The sequence below is a fragment of the Salmo salar genome, unplaced genomic scaffold, assembly GCF_905237065.1.
Source record: "Salmo salar unplaced genomic scaffold, Ssal_v3.1, whole genome shotgun sequence".
Lineage (NCBI taxonomy): Eukaryota > Metazoa > Chordata > Actinopteri > Salmoniformes > Salmonidae > Salmo > Salmo salar.
This window is the reverse complement of record NW_025547587.1, coordinates 107,226-125,000: the sequence shown is the minus strand read 5'-3', so window position 1 is coordinate 125,000 and position 17,775 is coordinate 107,226. Positions and strand designations below refer to the sequence as shown.

General features: G+C 44.6%; 1 protein-coding gene across 5 annotated transcripts in view; it reads right to left on the bottom strand.

Moving 5' to 3' along the window:
* The window catches only part of slc10a7 (solute carrier family 10 member 7), a 51,209-nt gene that overhangs the window by 12,277 nt on the left and 21,157 nt on the right, over nt 1-17,775 (bottom strand). For all 5 annotated transcript variants that reach the window (XR_006762956.1, XM_045711388.1, XM_045711387.1 and 2 more), the window contains one exon: nt 11,307-11,342. Coding sequence is in view for 4 of the 5 variants with exons in the window: in XM_045711388.1 (XP_045567344.1) it covers nt 11,307-11,342 (36 nt within the window). In the remaining variant the exon portion in view is untranslated. The remainder of the gene's footprint in view (nt 1-11,306; nt 11,343-17,775) is intronic.

The following is a 17,775-nucleotide window of genomic DNA, read 5'->3' as shown; positions in this document are numbered from 1 at the left end:
CCCTGTATATAGCCTCCACATTGACTCTGTACCGGTACCCCCTGTATATAGCCTCCACATTGACTCTGTACCGGTACCCCCTGTATATAGCCTCCACATTGACTCTGTACCGGTACCCCCTGTATATAGCCTCCACATTGACTCTGTACCGGTACCCCCTGTATATAGCCTCCACATTGACTCTGTACCGGTACCCCCTGTATATAGCCTCCACATTGACTCTGTACCGGTACCCCCTGTATATAGCCTCCACATTGACTCTGTACCGGTACCCCCTGTATATAGCCTCCACATTGACTCTGTACCGGTACCCCCTGTATATAGCCTCCACATTGACTCTGTACCGGTACCCCCTGTATATAGCCTCCACATTGACTCTGTACCGTAACACCCTGTATATAGCCTCCACATTGACTCTGTACCGTAACACCCTGTATATAGCCTCCACATTGACTCTGTACCGGTACCCCCTGTATATAGCCTCCACATTGACTCTGTACCGGTACCCCCTGTATATAGCCTCCACATTGACTCTGTACCGTAACACCCTGTATATAGCCTCCACATTGACTCTGTACCGGTACCCCCTGTATATAGCCTCCACATTGACTCTGTACCGGTACCCCCTGTATATAGCCTCCACATTGACTCTGTACCGGTACCTCCTGTATATAGCCTCCACATTGACTCTGTACCGGTACCCCCTGTATATAGCCTCCACATTGACTCTGTACCGGTACCTCCTGTATATAGCCTCCACATTGACTCTGTACCGGTACCCGCTATATATAGCCTCCACATTGACTCTGTACCAGTACCCCCTGTATATATCCTCCACATTGACTCTGTACCGGTACCCCCTGTATATATCCTCCACATTGACTCTGTACCGGTACCCCCTGTATATAGCCTCCACATTGACTCTGTACCGGTACCCCCTGTATATAGCCTCCACATTGACTCTGTACCATAACACCCTGTATATAGCCTCCACATTGACTCTGTACCGTAATACCCTGTATATAGCCTCCACGTTGACTCTGTACCGTAACACCCTGGATATAGCCTCCACATTGACTCTGTACCGTAACACCCTGTATATAGCCTCCACATTGACTCTGTACCGTAACACCCTGTATATAGCCTCCACATTGACTCTGTACCGGTACCCCCTGTATATAGCCTCCACATTGACTCTGTACCATAACACCCTGTATATAGCCTCCACATGTATTCAGCATTTCACTGTAAGGTCTACTACACCTGTTGTATTCAGCATTTCACTGTGAGGTCTACTACACCTGTTGTATTCAGCATTTCACTGTGAGGTCTACTACACCTGTTGTATTCAGCATTTCACTGTGAGGTCTACTACACCTGTTGTATTCAGCATTTCACTGTGAGGTCTACTACACCTGTTGTATTCAGCATTTCACTGTGAGGTCTACTACACCTGTTGTATTCAGCATTTCACTGTGAGGTCTACTACACCTGTTGTATTCAGCATTTCACTGTAAGGTCTACTACACCTGTTGTATTCAGCATTTCACTGTAAGGTCTACTACACCTGTTGTATTCAGCATTTCACTGTGAGGTCTACTACACCTGTTGTATTCAGCATTTCACTGTAAGGTCTACTACAACTGTTGTATTCAGCATTTCACTGTAAGGTCTACACCTGTTGTATTCAGCATTTCACTGTAAGGTCTACTACACCTGTTGTATTCAGCATTTCACTGTGAGGTCTACTACACCTATTGTATTCAGCATTTCACTGTAAGGTCTACTACACCTGTTGTATTCAGCATTTCACTGTAAGGTCTACTACACCTGTTGTATTCAGCATTTCACTGTAAGGTCTACTACACCTGTTGTATTCAGTATTTCACTGTAAGGTCTACTACACCTGTTGTATTCAGCATTTCACTGTAAGGTCTACTACACCTGTTGTATTCAGCATTTCACGTGAGGTCTACTACACCTGTTGTATTCAGCATTTCACTGTGAGGTCTACTACACCTGTTGTATTCAGTATTTCACTGTAAGGTCTACTACACCTGTTGTATTCAGCATTTCACTGTAAGGTCTACTACACCTGTTGTATTCAGCATTTCACTGTGAGGTCTACTACACCTGTTGTATTCAGCATTTCACTGTAAGGTCTACTACACCTGTTGTATTCAGCATTTCACTGTAAGGTCTACACCTGTTGTATTCAGCATTTCACTGTAAGGTCTACTACACCTGTTGTATTCAGCATTTCACTGTAAGGTCTACACCTGTTGTATTCAGCATTTCACTGTGAGGTCTACTACACCTGTTGTATTCAGCATTTCACTGTAAGGTCTACTACACCTGTTGTATTCAGTATTTCACTGTGAGGTCTACTACACCTGTTGTATTCAGCATTTCACTGTGAGGTCTACTACACCTGTTGTATTCAGCATTTCACTGTAAGGTCTACTACACCTGTTGTATTCAGCATTTCACTGTAAGGTCTACTACACCTGTTGTATTCAGCATTTCACTGTAAGGTCTACTACACCTGTTGTATTCAGCATTTCACTGTAAGGTCTACTACACCTGTTGTATTCAGCATTTCACTGTGAGGTCTACTACACCTGTTGTATTCAGTATTTCACTGTAAGGTCTACTACACCTGTTGTATTCAGCATTTCACTGTAAGGTCTACTACACCTGTTGTATTCAGCATTTCACTGTAAGGTCTACTACACCTGTTGTATTCAGCATTTCACTGTAAGGTCTACTACACCTGTTGTATTCAGCATTTCACTGTGAGGTCTACTACACCTGTTGTATTCAGCATTTCACTGTGAGGTCTACTACACCTGTTGTATTCAGCATTTCACTGTGAGGTCTACTACACCTGTTGTATTCAGCATTTCACTGTAAGGTCTACTACACCTGTTGTATTCAGCATTTCACTGTGAGGTCTACTACACCTGTTGTATTCAGCATTTCACTGTAAGGTCTACTACACCTGTTGTATTCAGCATTTCACTGTAAGGTCTACTACACCTGTTGTATTCAGCATTTCACTGTAAGGTCTACTACACCTGTTGTATTCAGCATTTCACTGTGAGGTCTACTACACCTGTTGTATTCAGCATTTCACTGTGAGGTCTACTACACCTGTTGTATTCAGCATTTCACTGTAAGGTCTACTACACCTGTTGTATTCAGCATTTCACTGTGAGGTCTACTACACCTGTTGTATTCAGCATTTCACTGTAAGGTCTACTACACCTGTTGTATTCAGCATTTCACTGTAAGGTCTACTACACCTGTTGTATTCAGCATTTCACTGTAAGGTCTACTACACCTGTTGTATTCAGCATTTCACTGTAAGGTCTACTACACCTGTTGTATTCAGCATTTCACTGTGAGGTCTACTACACCTGTTGTATTCAGCATTTCACTGTGAGGTCTACTACACCTGTTGTATTCAGCATTTCACTGTAAGGTCTACTACACCTGTTGTATTCAGCATTTCACTGTGAGGTCTACTACACCTGTTGTATTCAGCATTTCACTGTGAGGTCTACTACACCAGTTGTATTCAGTATTTCACTGTAAGGTCTACTACACCTGTTGTATTCAGCATTTCACTGTGAGGTCTACTACACCTGTTGTATTCAGCATTTCACTGTGAGGTCTACTACACCTGTTGTATTCAGCATTTCACTGTAAGGTCTACTACACCTGTTGTATTCAGCATTTCACTGTAAGGTCTACTACACCTGTTGTATTCAGCATTTCACTGTAAGGTCTACTACACCTGTTGTATTCAGCATTTCACTGTGAGGTCTACTACACCTGTTGTATTCAGCATTTCACTGTAAGGTCTACTACACCTGTTGTATTCAGCATTTCACTGTGAGGTCTACTACACCTGTTGTATTCAGCATTTCACTGTAAGGTCTACTACACCTGTTGTATTCAGCATTTCACTGTGAGGTCTACTACACCTGTTGTATTCAGCATTTCACTGTAAGGTCTACTACACCTGTTGTATTCAGCATTTCACTGTAAGGTCTACTACACCTGTTGTATTCAGCATTTCACTGTAAGGTCTACTACACCTGTTGTATTCAGCATTTCACTGTGAGGTCTACTACACCTGTTGTATTCAGCATTTCACTGTGAGGTCTACTACACCTGTTGTATTCAGCATTTCACTGTAAGGTCTACTACACCTGTTGTATTCAGCATTTCACTGTGAGGTCTACTACACCTGTTGTATTCAGCATTTCACTGTGAGGTCTACTACACCAGTTGTATTCAGTATTTCACTGTAAGGTCTACTACACCTGTTGTATTCAGCATTTCACTGTAAGGTCTACTACACCTGTTGTATTCAGCATTTCACTGTGAGGTCTACTACACCTGTTGTATTCAGCATTTCACTGTAAGGTCTACTACACCTGTTGTATTCAGCATTTCACTGTAAGGTCTACTACACCTGTTGTATTCAGCATTTCACTGTAAGGTCTACTACACCTGTTGTATTCAGCATTTCACTGTGAGGTCTACTACACCTGTTGTATTCAGCATTTCACTGTGAGGTCTACTACACCTGTTGTATTCAGCATTTCACTGTAAGGTCTACTACACCTGTTGTATTCAGCATTTCACTGTGAGGTCTACTACACCTGTTGTATTCAGCATTTCACTGTAAGGTCTACTACACCTGTTGTATTCAGCATTTCACTGTAAGGTCTACTACACCTGTTGTATTCAGCATTTCACTGTAAGGTCTACTACACCTGTTGTATTCAGCATTTCACTGTGAGGTCTACTACACCTGTTGTATTCAGCATTTCACTGTGAGGTCTACTACACCTGTTGTATTCAGCATTTCACTGTAAGGTCTACTACACCTGTTGTATTCAGCATTTCACTGTGAGGTCTACTACACCTGTTGTATTCAGCATTTCACTGTGAGGTCTACTACACCAGTTGTATTCAGTATTTCACTGTAAGGTCTACTACACCTGTTGTATTCAGCATTTCACTGTAAGGTCTACTACACCTGTTGTATTCAGCATTTCACTGTGAGGTCTACTACACCTGTTGTATTCAGCATTTCACTGTAAGGTCTACTCACCTGTTGTATTCAGCATTTCACTGTGAGGTCTACTACACCTGTTGTATTCAGCATTTCACTGTAAGGTCTACTACACCTGTTGTATTCAGCATTTCACTGTGAGGTCTACTACACCTGTTGTATTCAGCATTTCACTGTAAGGTCTACTACACCTGTTGTATTCAGCATTTCACTGTAAGGTCTACACACCTGTTGTATTCAGCATTTCACTGTGAGGTCTACTACACCTGTTGTATTCAGCATTTCACTGTAAGGTCTACTACACCTGTTGTATTCAGCATTTCACTGTGAGGTCTACTACACCTGTTGTATTCAGCATTTCACTGTGAGGTCTACTACACCTGTTGTATTCAGCATTTCACTGTAAGGTCTACTACACCTGTTGTATTCAGCATTTCACTGTGAGGTCTACTACACCTGTTGTATTCAGCATTTCACTGTAAGGTCTACTACACCTGTTGTATTCAGCATTTCACTGTAAGGTCTACTACACCTGTTGTATTCAGCATTTCACTGTAAGGTCTACTACACCTGTTGTATTCAGCATTTCACTGTGAGGTCTACTACACCTGTTGTATTCAGCATTTCACTGTGAGGTCTACTACACCTGTTGTATTCAGCATTTCACTGTAAGGTCTACTACACCTGTTGTATTCAGCATTTCACTGTAAGGTCTACTACACCTGTTGTATTCAGCATTTCACTGTAAGGTCTACTACACCTGTTGTATTCAGCATTTCACTGTAAGGTCTACTACACCTGTTGTATTCAGCATTTCACTTTAAGGTCTACTACACCTGTTGTATTCAGCATTTCACTGTGAGGTCTACTACACCTGTTGTATTCAGCATTTCACTGTGAGGTCTACTACACCTGTTGTATTCAGCATTTCACTGTAAGGTCTACTACACCTGTTGTATTCAGCATTTCACTGTGAGGTCTACTACACCTGTTGTATTCAGCATTTCACTGTAAGGTCTACTACACCTGTTGTATTCAGCATTTCACTGTGAGGTCTACTACACCTGTTGTATTCAGCATTTCACTGTAAGGTCTACTACACCTGTTGTATTCAGCATTTCACTGTAAGGTCTACTACACCTGTTGTATTCAGCATTTCACTGTAAGGTCTACTACACCTGTTGTATTCAGCATTTCACTGTGAGGTCTACTACACCTGTTGTATTCAGCATTTCACTGTGAGGTCTACTACACCTGTTGTATTCAGCATTTCACTGTAAGGTCTACTACACCTGTTGTATTCAGCATTTCACTGTAAGGTCTACTACACCTGTTGTATTCAGCATTTCACTGTAAGGTCTACTACACCTGTTGTATTCAGCATTTCACTGTGAGGTCTACTACACCTGTTGTATTCAGCATTTCACTGTGAGGTCTACTACACCTGTTGTATTCAGCATTTCACTGTGAGGTCTACTACACCTGTTGTATTCAGCATTTCACTGTAAGGTCTACTACACCTGTTGTATTCAGCATTTCACTGTAAGGTCTACTACACCAGTTGTATTCAGCATTTCACTGTAAGGTCTACTACACCTGTTGTATTCAGCATTTCACTGTAAGGTCTACTACACCTGTTGTATTCAGCATTTCACTGTGAGGTCTACTACACCTGTTGTATTCAGCATTTCACTGTAAGGTCTACTACACCTGTTGTATTCAGCATTTCACTGTAAGGTCTACTACACCTGTTGTATTCAGCATTTCACTGTAAGGTCTACTACACCTGTTGTATTCAGCATTTCACTGTGAGGTCTACTACACCTGTTGTATTCAGCATTTCACTGTAAGGTCTACTACACCTGTTGTATTCAGCATTTCACTGTAAGGTCTACTACACCTGTTGTATTCAGCATTTCACTGTGAGGTCTACTACACCTGTTGTATTCAGCATTTCACTGTAAGGTCTACTACACCTGTTGTATTCAGCATTTCACTGTAAGGTCTACTACACCTGTTGTATTCAGCATTTCACTGTAAGGTCTACTACACCTGTTGTATTCAGCATTTCACTGTAAGGTCTACTACACCTGTTGTATTGAGCATTTCACTGTAAGGTCTACTACACCTGTTGTATTGAGCATTTCACTGTAAGGTCTACACCTGTTGTATTGAGCATTTCACTGTGAGGTCTACTACACCTGTTGTATTCAGCATTTCACTGTAAGGTCTACTACACCTGTTGTATTCAGCATTTCACTGTGAGGTCTACTACACCTGTTGTATTCAGCATTTCACTGTGAGGTCTACTACACCTGTTGTATTCAGTATTTCACTGTAAGGTCTACTACACCTGTTGTATTCAGCATTTCACTGTAAGGTCTACTACACCTGTTGTATTCAGCATTTCACTGTAAGGTCTACTACACCTGTTGTATTCAGCATTTCACTGTGAGGTCTACTACACCTGTTGTATTCAGCATTTCACTGTGAGGTCTACTACACCTGTTGTATTCAGCATTTCACTGTAAGGTCTACTACACCTGTTGTATTCAGCATTTCACTGTAAGGTCTACTACACCTGTTGTATTCAGCATTTCACTGTGAGGTCTACTACACCTGTTGTATTCAGCATTTCACTGTAAGGTCTACTACACCTGTTGTATTCAGCATTTCACTGTAAGGTCTACACACCTGTTGTATTCAGCATTTCACTGTAAGGTCTACTACACCTGTTGTATTCAGCATTTCACTGTGAGGTCTACTACACCTGTTGTATTCAGCATTTCACTGTAAGGTCTACTACACCTGTTGTATTCAGCATTTCACTGTGAGGTCTACTACACCTGTTGTATTCAGCATTTCACTGTAAGGTCTACTACACCTGTTGTATTCAGCATTTCACTGTGAGGTCTACTACACCTGTTGTATTCAGCATTTCACTGTAAGGTCTACTACACCTGTTGTATTCAGCATTTCACTGTAAGGTCTACTACACCTGTTGTATTCAGCATTTCACTGTAAGGTCTACTACACCTGTTGTATTCAGCATTTCACTGTAAGGTCTACTACACCTGTTGTATTCAGCATTTCACTGTAAGGTCTACTACACCTGTTGTATTCAGCATTTCACTGTGAGGTCTACTACACCTGTTGTATTCAGCATTTCACTGTAAGGTCTACTACACCTGTTGTATTCAGCATTTCACTGTAAGGTCTACTACACCTGTTGTATTCAGCATTTCACTGTAAGGTCTACTACACCTGTTGTATTCAGCATTTCACTGTAAGGTCTACTACACCTGTTGTATTCAGCATTTCACTGTAAGGTCTACTACACCTGTTGTATTCAGCATTTCACTGTAAGGTCTACTACACCTGTTGTATTCAGCATTTCACTGTGAGGTCTACTACACCTGTTGTATTCAGCATTTCACTGTAAGGTCTACTACACCTGTTGTATTCAGCATTTCACTGTGAGGTCTACTACACCTGTTGTATTCAGCATTTCACTGTAAGGTCTACTACACCTGTTGTATTCAGCATTTCACTGTGAGGTCTACTACACCTGTTGTATTCAGCATTTCACTGTAAGGTCTACTACACCTGTTGTATTCAGCATTTCACTGTAAGGTCTACTACACCTGTTGTATTCAGCATTTCACTGTAAGGTCTACTACACCTGTTGTATTCAGCATTTCACTGTAAGGTCTACTACACCTGTTGTATTCAGCATTTCACTGTAAGGTCTACTACACCTGTTGTATTCAGCATTTCACTGTGAGGTCTACTACACCTGTTGTATTCAGCATTTCACTGTAAGGTCTACTACACCTGTTGTATTTAGCATTTCACTGTAAGGTCTACTACACCTGTTGTATTCAGCATTTCACTGTAAGGTCTACTACACCTGTTGTATTCAGCATTTCACTGTAAGGTCTACTACACCTGTTGTATTCAGCATTTCACTGTAAGGTCTACTACACCTGTTGTATTCAGCATTTCACTGTAAGGTCTACTACACCTGTTGTATTCAGCATTTCACTGTGAGGTCTACTACACCTGTTGTATTCAGCATTTCACTGTAAGGTCTACTACACCTGTTGTATTCAGCATTTCACTTTAAGGTCTACTACACCTGTTGTATTCAGCATTTCACTGTGAGGTCTACTACACCTGTTGTATTCAGCATTTCACTGTAAGGTCTACTACACCTGTTGTATTCAGCATTTCACTGTGAGGTCTACTACACCGGTTGTATTCAGCATTTCACTGTAAGGTCTACTACACCTGTTGTATTCAGCATTTCACTGTGAGGTCTACACCTGTTGTATTCAGCATTTCACTGTAAGGTCTACTACACCTGTAGTATTCAGCATTTCACTGTGAGGTCTACTACACCTGTTGTATTCAGCATTTCACTGTAAGGTCTACTACACCTGTTGTATTCAGCATTTCACTGTGAGGTCTACTACACCTGTTGTATTCAGCATTTCACTGTGAGGTCTACACCTGTTATATTCAGCATTTCACTGTAAGGTCTACTACACCTGTAGTATTCAGCATTTCACTGTGAGGTCTACTACACCTGTTGTATTCAGCATTTCACTGTAAGGTCTACTACACCTGTTGTATTCAGCATTTCACTGTAAGGTCTACTACACCTGTTGTATTCAGCATTTCACTGTGAGGTCTACTACACCTGTTGTATTCAGCATTTCACTGTGAGGTCTACACCTGTTATATTTGGCCCATGTGACAAAGAAAGTTCAATTTAATTCAGAAAGTATTCATACCCACTTGACTTTTTCCACATTTTGTTGTTACAGCCTGAATTTAAAATTGATTAAATTGAGATTTTGTGTCACTGATCTACACACAATACCCCATAATGTCAAAGTGGAATTTTGTTTAAAATTAATTTGTTAGAAATGAATACAAATTGAAAAGCTGAAATGTCTTGAGTCAATAAGTATTCAACCCCTTTGTTATGGCAAGGAGCCTAAATAAGTTCAGGAGTAAAAATGTGCTTAACAAGTCACATAATAAGTTTCATGGACTCACTCTGTGCAATAATAGAGTTTAATTTTTGAATAATAATTTAATCTCTGTCCCCCACACATACAATTATCTGTAAGGTCCCTCAATTCAAGTAGTGAATTTCAAACACAGATTCAACCACAAAGACCAGGGAGGTTTTCCAGTGCCTCACAAAGAAGGGCAGCTATTGGTAGGCAGACATTGAATATCCCTTTGATCATGGTGAAGTTATTAATTACACCTTGGATTGTGTATCAATATACCCAGTCACTACAAAGATACAGGTGTCCTTCCTAACTCAGTTGCAAGAGAGGAAGGAAACTGCTCAGGAATTTCACCATGAGGCCAATGGTGATTTTAAAACAGTTACAGAGTTTAACGGCTGTGATAGGTGAAAACTGAGGATGGATCAACATTGTAGTTACTCCACAATAGTAACATAAATTATTTAATGAGAGTGAAAAGAAGGAAGCCTGTAGATAATAACATTCCAAAACACGCATCCTGTTTGCAATAAGGCACTAAAGTAATACTTTATGTCCTGAATACAAAGCGTTATTTTTGGGGCAAATCCAATACATTACGAAGTACCACTCTTGATATTTTCAAGTATAGTGGCGGCTGCATCATGTTATGGGTATGCTTGTCATCGACAAGGACTAGGGAGTTTTTCAGGATAAAAATAAACAGAATAGAGCTAAGCAGAGGCTAAATCCTAGAGGAAAACCTGGTTCCATCTGCTTTCCATCAGACACTGGGAGATTAAATCACCTTTCAGCAGGACAATAACGTAAAATACAAGGCCAAATATACACGGGAATTGCTTACTAAGAAGACAGTGAATGTTCCTGAGTGGCCTAGTTACAGTTTGGCCTTAGAAATCACCTTGAAAATCTATGGCAAGACTTGAGACTTACCCAGAAAGGTGATTCTAAAACTCAGGGGGATGAATAATTATCTAAATAAAGATTAGTGTTTTAGTTTTCATATTTTTATGTTAACATTTTTCTTCCACTTTGACCATTGAGTATTTTGTGTAGATCGTTGACCCCCCCCCCCCCCCAAAAAAGACAATTTAAAATCCATTTTAATCCTAAACACAACAGAAATGTGAGAGAGAAAGAAAAGTCAAGGGGTTGTGAATTGTTTGTGAAGGCGCCATGTAGAAGATACTTACAAACAGTAGTAACAGCAGTGGTGTCACTATTATCCCCTGTAGACGGAGAATAGGAGATACATGTTGGTCAGGATCAATACTGGTCACAAGTTCCATAGTGAGGAAGTTAGTGAGTCCTGTCCCAGAACAGCCCAGGTCTCCTGTTTCTATAGAGCGAGTCCAGTATAGATGGACTAGTCCCCCTCCTCCTCCAGTCTCCTGTTTCTATAGAGCGAGTCCAGTATAGATGGACTAGTCCCCCTCCTCCTCCAGTCTCCTGTTTCTATAGAGCGAGTCCAGTATAGATGGACTAGTCCCCCTCCTCCAGTCTCCTGTTTCTATAGAGCGAGTCCAGTATAGATGGACTAGTCCCCCTCCTCCTCCAGTCTCCTGTTTCTATAGAGCGAGTCCAGTATAGATGGACTAGTCCCCCTCCTCCTCCAGTCTCCTGTTTCTATAGAGCGAGTCCAGTATAGATGGACTAGTCCCCCTCCTCCAGTCTCCTGTTTCTATAGAGCGAGTCCAGTATAGATGGACTAGTCCCCCTCCTCCTCCAGTCTCCTGTTTCTATAGAGCGAGTCCAGTATAGATGATATAGTCCCCCTCCTCCTCCAGTCTCCTGTTTCTATAGAGCGAGTCCAGTATAGATGGACTAGTCCCCCTCCTCCTCCAGCCTCCTGTTTCTATAGAGCGAGTCCAGTATAGATGGACTAGTCCCCCTCCTCCAGTCTCCTGTTTCTATAGAGCGAGTCCAGTATAGATGGACTAGTCCCCCTCCTCCTCCAGTCTCCTGTTTCTATAGAGCGAGTCCAGTATAGATGGACTAGTCCCCCTCCTCCAGTCTCCTGTTTCTATAGAGCGAGTCCAGTATAGATGGACTAGTCCCCCTCCTCCTCCAGTCTCCTGTTTCTATAGAGCGAGTCCAGTATAGATGGACTAGTCCCCCTCCTCCTCCAGTCTCCTGTTTCTATAGAGCGAGTCCAGTATAGATGGACTAGTCCCCCTCCTCCTCCAGTCTCCTGTTTCTATAGAGCGAGTCCAGTATAGATGGACTAGTCCCCCTCCTCCTCCAGTCTCCTGTTTCTATAGAGCGAGTCCAGTATAGATGGACTAGTCCCCCTCCTCCTCCAGTCTCCTGTTTCTATAGAGCGAGTCCAGTATAGATGGACTAGTCCCCCTCCTCCTCCAGTCTCCTGTTTCTATAGAGCGAGTCCAGTATAGATGGACTAGTCCCCCTCCTCCTCCAGTCTCCTGTTTCTATAGAGCGAGTCCAGTATAGATGGACTAGTCCCCTCCTCCTCCAGTCTCCTGTTTCTATAGAGCGAGTCCAGTATAGATGGACTAGTCCCCCTCCTCCTCAGTCTCCTGTTTCTATAGAGCGAGTCCAGTATAGATGGACTAGTCCCCCTCCTCCTCCAGTCTCCTGTTTCTATAGAGCGAGTCCAGTATAGATGGACTAGTCCCCCTCCTCCTCCAGTCTCCTGTTTCTATAGAGCGAGTCCAGTATAGATGGACTAGTCCCCCTCCTCCTCCAGTCTCCTGTTTCTATAGAGCGAGTCCAGTATAGATGGACTAGTCCCCCTCCTCCTCCAGTCTCCTGTTTCTATAGAGCGAGTCCAGTATAGATGGACTAGTCCCCCTCCTCCTCCAGTCTCCTGTTTCTATAGAGCGAGTCCAGTATAGATGGACTAGTCCCCCTCCTCCAGTCTCCTGTTTCTATAGAGCGAGTCCAGTATAGATGGACTAGTCCTCCTCCTCCAGTCTCCTGTTTCTATAGAGCGAGTCCAGTATAGATGGACTAGTCCCCCTCCTCCTCCAGTCTCCTGTTTCTATAGAGCGAGTCCAGTATAGATGGACTAGTCCCCCTCCTCCAGTCTCCTGTTTCTATAGAGCGAGTCCAGTATAGATGGACTAGTCCCCCTCCTCCTCCAGTCTCCTGTTTCTATAGAGCGAGTCCAGTATAGATGGACTAGTCCCCCTCCTCCAGTCTCCTGTTTCTATAGAGCGAGTCCAGTATAGATGGACTAGTCCCCCTCCTCCTCCAGTCTCCTGTTTCTATAGAGCGAGTCCAGTATAGATGGACTAGTCCCCCTCCTCCTCCAGTCTCCTGTTTCTATAGAGCGAGTCCAGTATAGATGGACTAGTCCTCCTCCTCCAGTCTCCTGTTTCTATAGAGCGAGTCCAGTATAGATGGACTAGTCCCCCTCCTCCTCCAGCCTCCTGTTTCTATAGAGCGAGTCCAGTATAGATGGACTAGTCCCCCTCCTCCTCCAGTCTCCTGTTTCTATAGAGCGAGTCCAGTATAGATGGACTAGTCCCCTCCTCCTCCAGTCTCCTGTTTCTATAGAGCGAGTCCAGTATAGATGGACTAGTCCCCCTCCTCCAGTCTCCTGTTTCTATAGAGCGAGTCCAGTATAGATGGACTAGTCCCCCTCCTCCTCCAGTCTCCTGTTTCTATAGAGCGAGTCCAGTATAGATGGACTAGTCCCCTCCTCCTCCAGTCTCCTGTTTCTATAGAGCGAGTCCAGTATAGATGGACTAGTCCCCCTCCTCCTCCAGTCTCCTGTTTCTATAGAGCGAGTCCAGTATAGATGGACTAGTCCCCCTCCTCCAGTCTCCTGTTTCTATAGAGCGAGTCCAGTATAGATGGACTAGTCCCCCCTCCTCCAGTCTCCTGTTTCTATAGAGCGAGTCCAGTATAGATGGACTAGTCCCCTCCTCCTCCAGTCTCCTGTTTCTATAGAGCGAGTCCAGTATAGATGGACTAGTCCCCCTCCTCCAGTCTCCTGTTTCTATAGAGCGAGTCCAGTATAGATGGACTAGTCCCCCTCCTCCTCCAGTCTCCTGTTTCTATAGAGCGAGTCCAGTATAGATGGACTAGTCCCCCTCCTCCTCCAGTCTCCTGTTTCTATAGAGCGAGTCCAGTATAGATGGACTAGTCCCCTCCTCCTCCAGTCTCCTGTTTCTATAGAGCGAGTCCAGTATAGATGGACTAGTCCCCCTCCTCCAGTCTCCTGTTTCTATAGAGCGAGTCCAGTATAGATGGACTAGTCCCCCTCCTCCAGTCTCCTGTTTCTATAGAGCGAGTCCAGTATAGATGGACTAGTCCCCCTCCTCCAGTCTCCTGTTTCTATAGAGCGAGTCCAGTATAGATGGACTAGTCCCCCTCCTCCTCCAGTCTCCTGTTTCTATAGAGCGAGTCCAGTATAGATGGACTAGTCCCCCTCCTCCAGTCTCCTGTTTCTATAGAGCGAGTCCAGTATAGATGGACTAGTCCCCCTCCTCCTCCAGTCTCCTGTTTCTATAGAGCGAGTCCAGTATAGATGGACTAGTCCCCCTCCTCCTCCAGTCTCCTGTTTCTATAGAGCGAGTCCAGTATAGATGGACTAGTCCCCCTCCTCCTCCAGTCTCCTGTTTCTATAGAGCGAGTCCAGTATAGATGGACTAGTCCCCCCTCCTCCAGTCTCCTGTTTCTATAGAGCGAGTCCAGTATAGATGGACTAGTCCCCCTCCTCCTCCAGTCTCCTGTTTCTATAGAGCGAGTCCAGTATAGATGGACTAGTCCCCCTCCTCCTCCAGTCTCCTGTTTCTATAGAGCGAGTCCAGTATAGATGGACTAGTCCCCCTCCTCCTCCAGTCTCCTGTTTCTATAGAGCGAGTCCAGTATAGATGGACTAGTCCCCCCTCCTCCAGTCTCCTGTTTCTATAGAGCGAGTCCAGTATAGATGGACTAGTCCCCCTCCTCCTCCAGTCTCCTGTTTCTATAGAGCGAGTCCAGTATAGATGGACTAGTCCCCCTCCTCCAGTCTCCTGTTTCTATAGAGCGAGTCCAGTATAGATGGACTAGTCCCCCTCCTCCTCCAGTCTCCTGTTTCTATAGAGCGAGTCCAGTATAGATGGACTAGTCCCCCTCCTCCTAGTCTCCTGTTTCTATAGAGCGAGTCCAGTATAGATGGACTAGTCCCCTCCTCCTCCAGTCTCCTGTTTCTATAGAGCGAGTCCAGTATAGATGGACTAGTCCCCTCCTCCTCCAGTCTCCTGTTTCTATAGAGCGAGTCCAGTATAGATGGACTAGTCCCCCTCCTCCAGTCTCCTGTTTCTATAGAGCGAGTCCAGTATAGATGGACTAGTCCCCCTCCTCCTCCAGTCTCCTGTTTCTATAGAGCGAGTCCAGTATAGATGGACTAGTCCCCCTCCTCCAGTCTCCTGTTTCTATAGAGCGAGTCCAGTATAGATGGACTAGTCCCCCTCCTCCAGTCTCCTGTTTCTATAGAGCGAGTCCAGTATAGATGGACTAGTCCCCCTCCTCCTCCAGTCTCCTGTTTCTATAGAGCGAGTCCAGTATAGATGGACTAGTCCCCCTCCTCCTCCAGTCTCCTGTTTCTATAGAGCGAGTCCAGTATAGATGGACTAGTCCCCCTCCTCCTCCAGTCTCCTGTTTCTATAGAGCGAGTCCAGTATAGATGGACTAGTCCCCCTCCTCCAGTCTCCTGTTTCTATAGAGCGAGTCCAGTATAGATGGACTAGTCCCCCTCCTCCTCCAGTCTCCTGTTTCTATAGAGCGAGTCCAGTATAGATGGACTAGTCCCCCTCCTCCTCCAGTCTCCTGTTTCTATAGAGCGAGTCCAGTATAGATGGACTAGTCCCCCTCCTCCTCCAGTCTCCTGTTTCTATAGAGCGAGTCCAGTATAGATGGACTAGTCCCCCTCCTCCAGTCTCCTGTTTCTATAGAGCGAGTCCAGTATAGATGGACTAGTCCTCCTCCTCCAGTCTCCTGTTTCTATAGAGCGAGTCCAGTATAGATGGACTAGTCCCCCTCCTCCAGTCTCCTGTTTCTATAGAGCGAGTCCAGTATAGATGGACTAGTCCCCCTCCTCCTCCAGTCTCCTGTTTCTATAGAGCGAGTCCAGTATAGATGGACTAGTCCCCCTCCTCCTCCAGTCTCCTGTTTCTATAGAGCGAGTCCAGTATAGATGGACTAGTCCCCCCTCCTCCAGTCTCCTGTTTCTATAGAGCGAGTCCAGTATAGATGGACTAGTCCCCCTCCTCCTCCAGTCTCCTGTTTCTATAGAGCGAGTCCAGTATAGATGGACTAGTCCCCTCCTCCTCCAGTCTCCTGTTTCTATAGAGCGAGTCCAGTATAGATGGACTAGTCCCCCTCCTCCTCCAGTCTCCTGTTTCTATAGAGCGAGTCCAGTATAGATGGACTAGTCCCCCTCCTCCTCCAGTCTCCTGTTTCTATAGAGCGAGTCCAGTATAGATGGACTAGTCCCCCTCCTCCTCCAGTCTCCTGTTTCTATAGAGCGAGTCCAGTATAGATGGACTAGTCCCCTCCTCCTCCAGTCTCCTGTTTCTATAGAGCGAGTCCAGTATAGATGGACTAGTCCCCCTCCTCCAGTCTCCTGTTTCTATAGAGCGAGTCCAGTATAGATGGACTAGTCCCCTCCTCCTCCAGTCTCCTGTTTCTATAGAGCGAGTCCAGTATAGATGGACTAGTCCCCCTCCTCCTCCAGTCTCCTGTTTCTATAGAGCGAGTCCAGTATAGATGGACTAGTCCCCCTCCTCCTCCAGTCTCCTGTTTCTATAGAGCGAGTCCAGTATAGATGGACTAGTCCCCCTCCTCCTCCAGTCTCCTGTTTCTATAGAGCGAGTCCAGTATAGATGGACTAGTCCCCCTCCTCCTCCAGTCTCCTGTTTCTATAGAGCGAGTCCAGTATAGATGGACTAGTCCCCTCCTCCTCCAGTCTCCTGTTTCTATAGAGCGAGTCCAGTATAGATGGACTAGTCCCCTCCTCCTCCAGTCTCCTGTTTCTATAGAGCGAGTCCAGTATAGATGGACTAGTCCCCCTCCTCCTCCAGTCTCCTGTTTCTATAGAGCGAGTCCAGTATAGATGGACTAGTCCCCCTCCTCCTCCAGTCTCCTGTTTCTATAGAGCGAGTCCAGTATAGATGGACTAGTCCCCCTCCTCCTCCAGTCTCCTGTTTCTATAGAGCGAGTCCAGTATAGATGGACTAGTCCCCCTCCTCCTCCAGTCTCCTGTTTCTATAGAGCGAGTCCAGTATAGATGGACTAGTCCCCCTCCTCCTCAGTCTCCTGTTTCTATAGAGCGAGTCCAGTATAGATGGACTAGTCCCCCTCCTCCTCCAGTCTCCTGTTTCTATAGAGCGAGTCCAGTATAGATGGACTAGTCCCCCTCCTCCTCCAGTCTCCTGTTTCTATAGAGCGAGTCCAGTATAGATGGACTAGTCCCCTCCTCCTCCAGTCTCCTGTTTCTATAGAGCGAGTCCAGTATAGATGGACTAGTCCCCCTCCTCCTCCAGTCTCCTGTTTCTATAGAGCGAGTCCAGTATAGATGGACTAGTCCCCTCCTCCTCCAGTCTCCTGTTTCTATAGAGCGAGTCCAGTATAGATGGACTAGTCCCCCCTCCTCCAGTCTCCTGTTTCTATAGAGCGAGTCCAGTATAGATGGACTAGTCCCCCTCCTCCTCC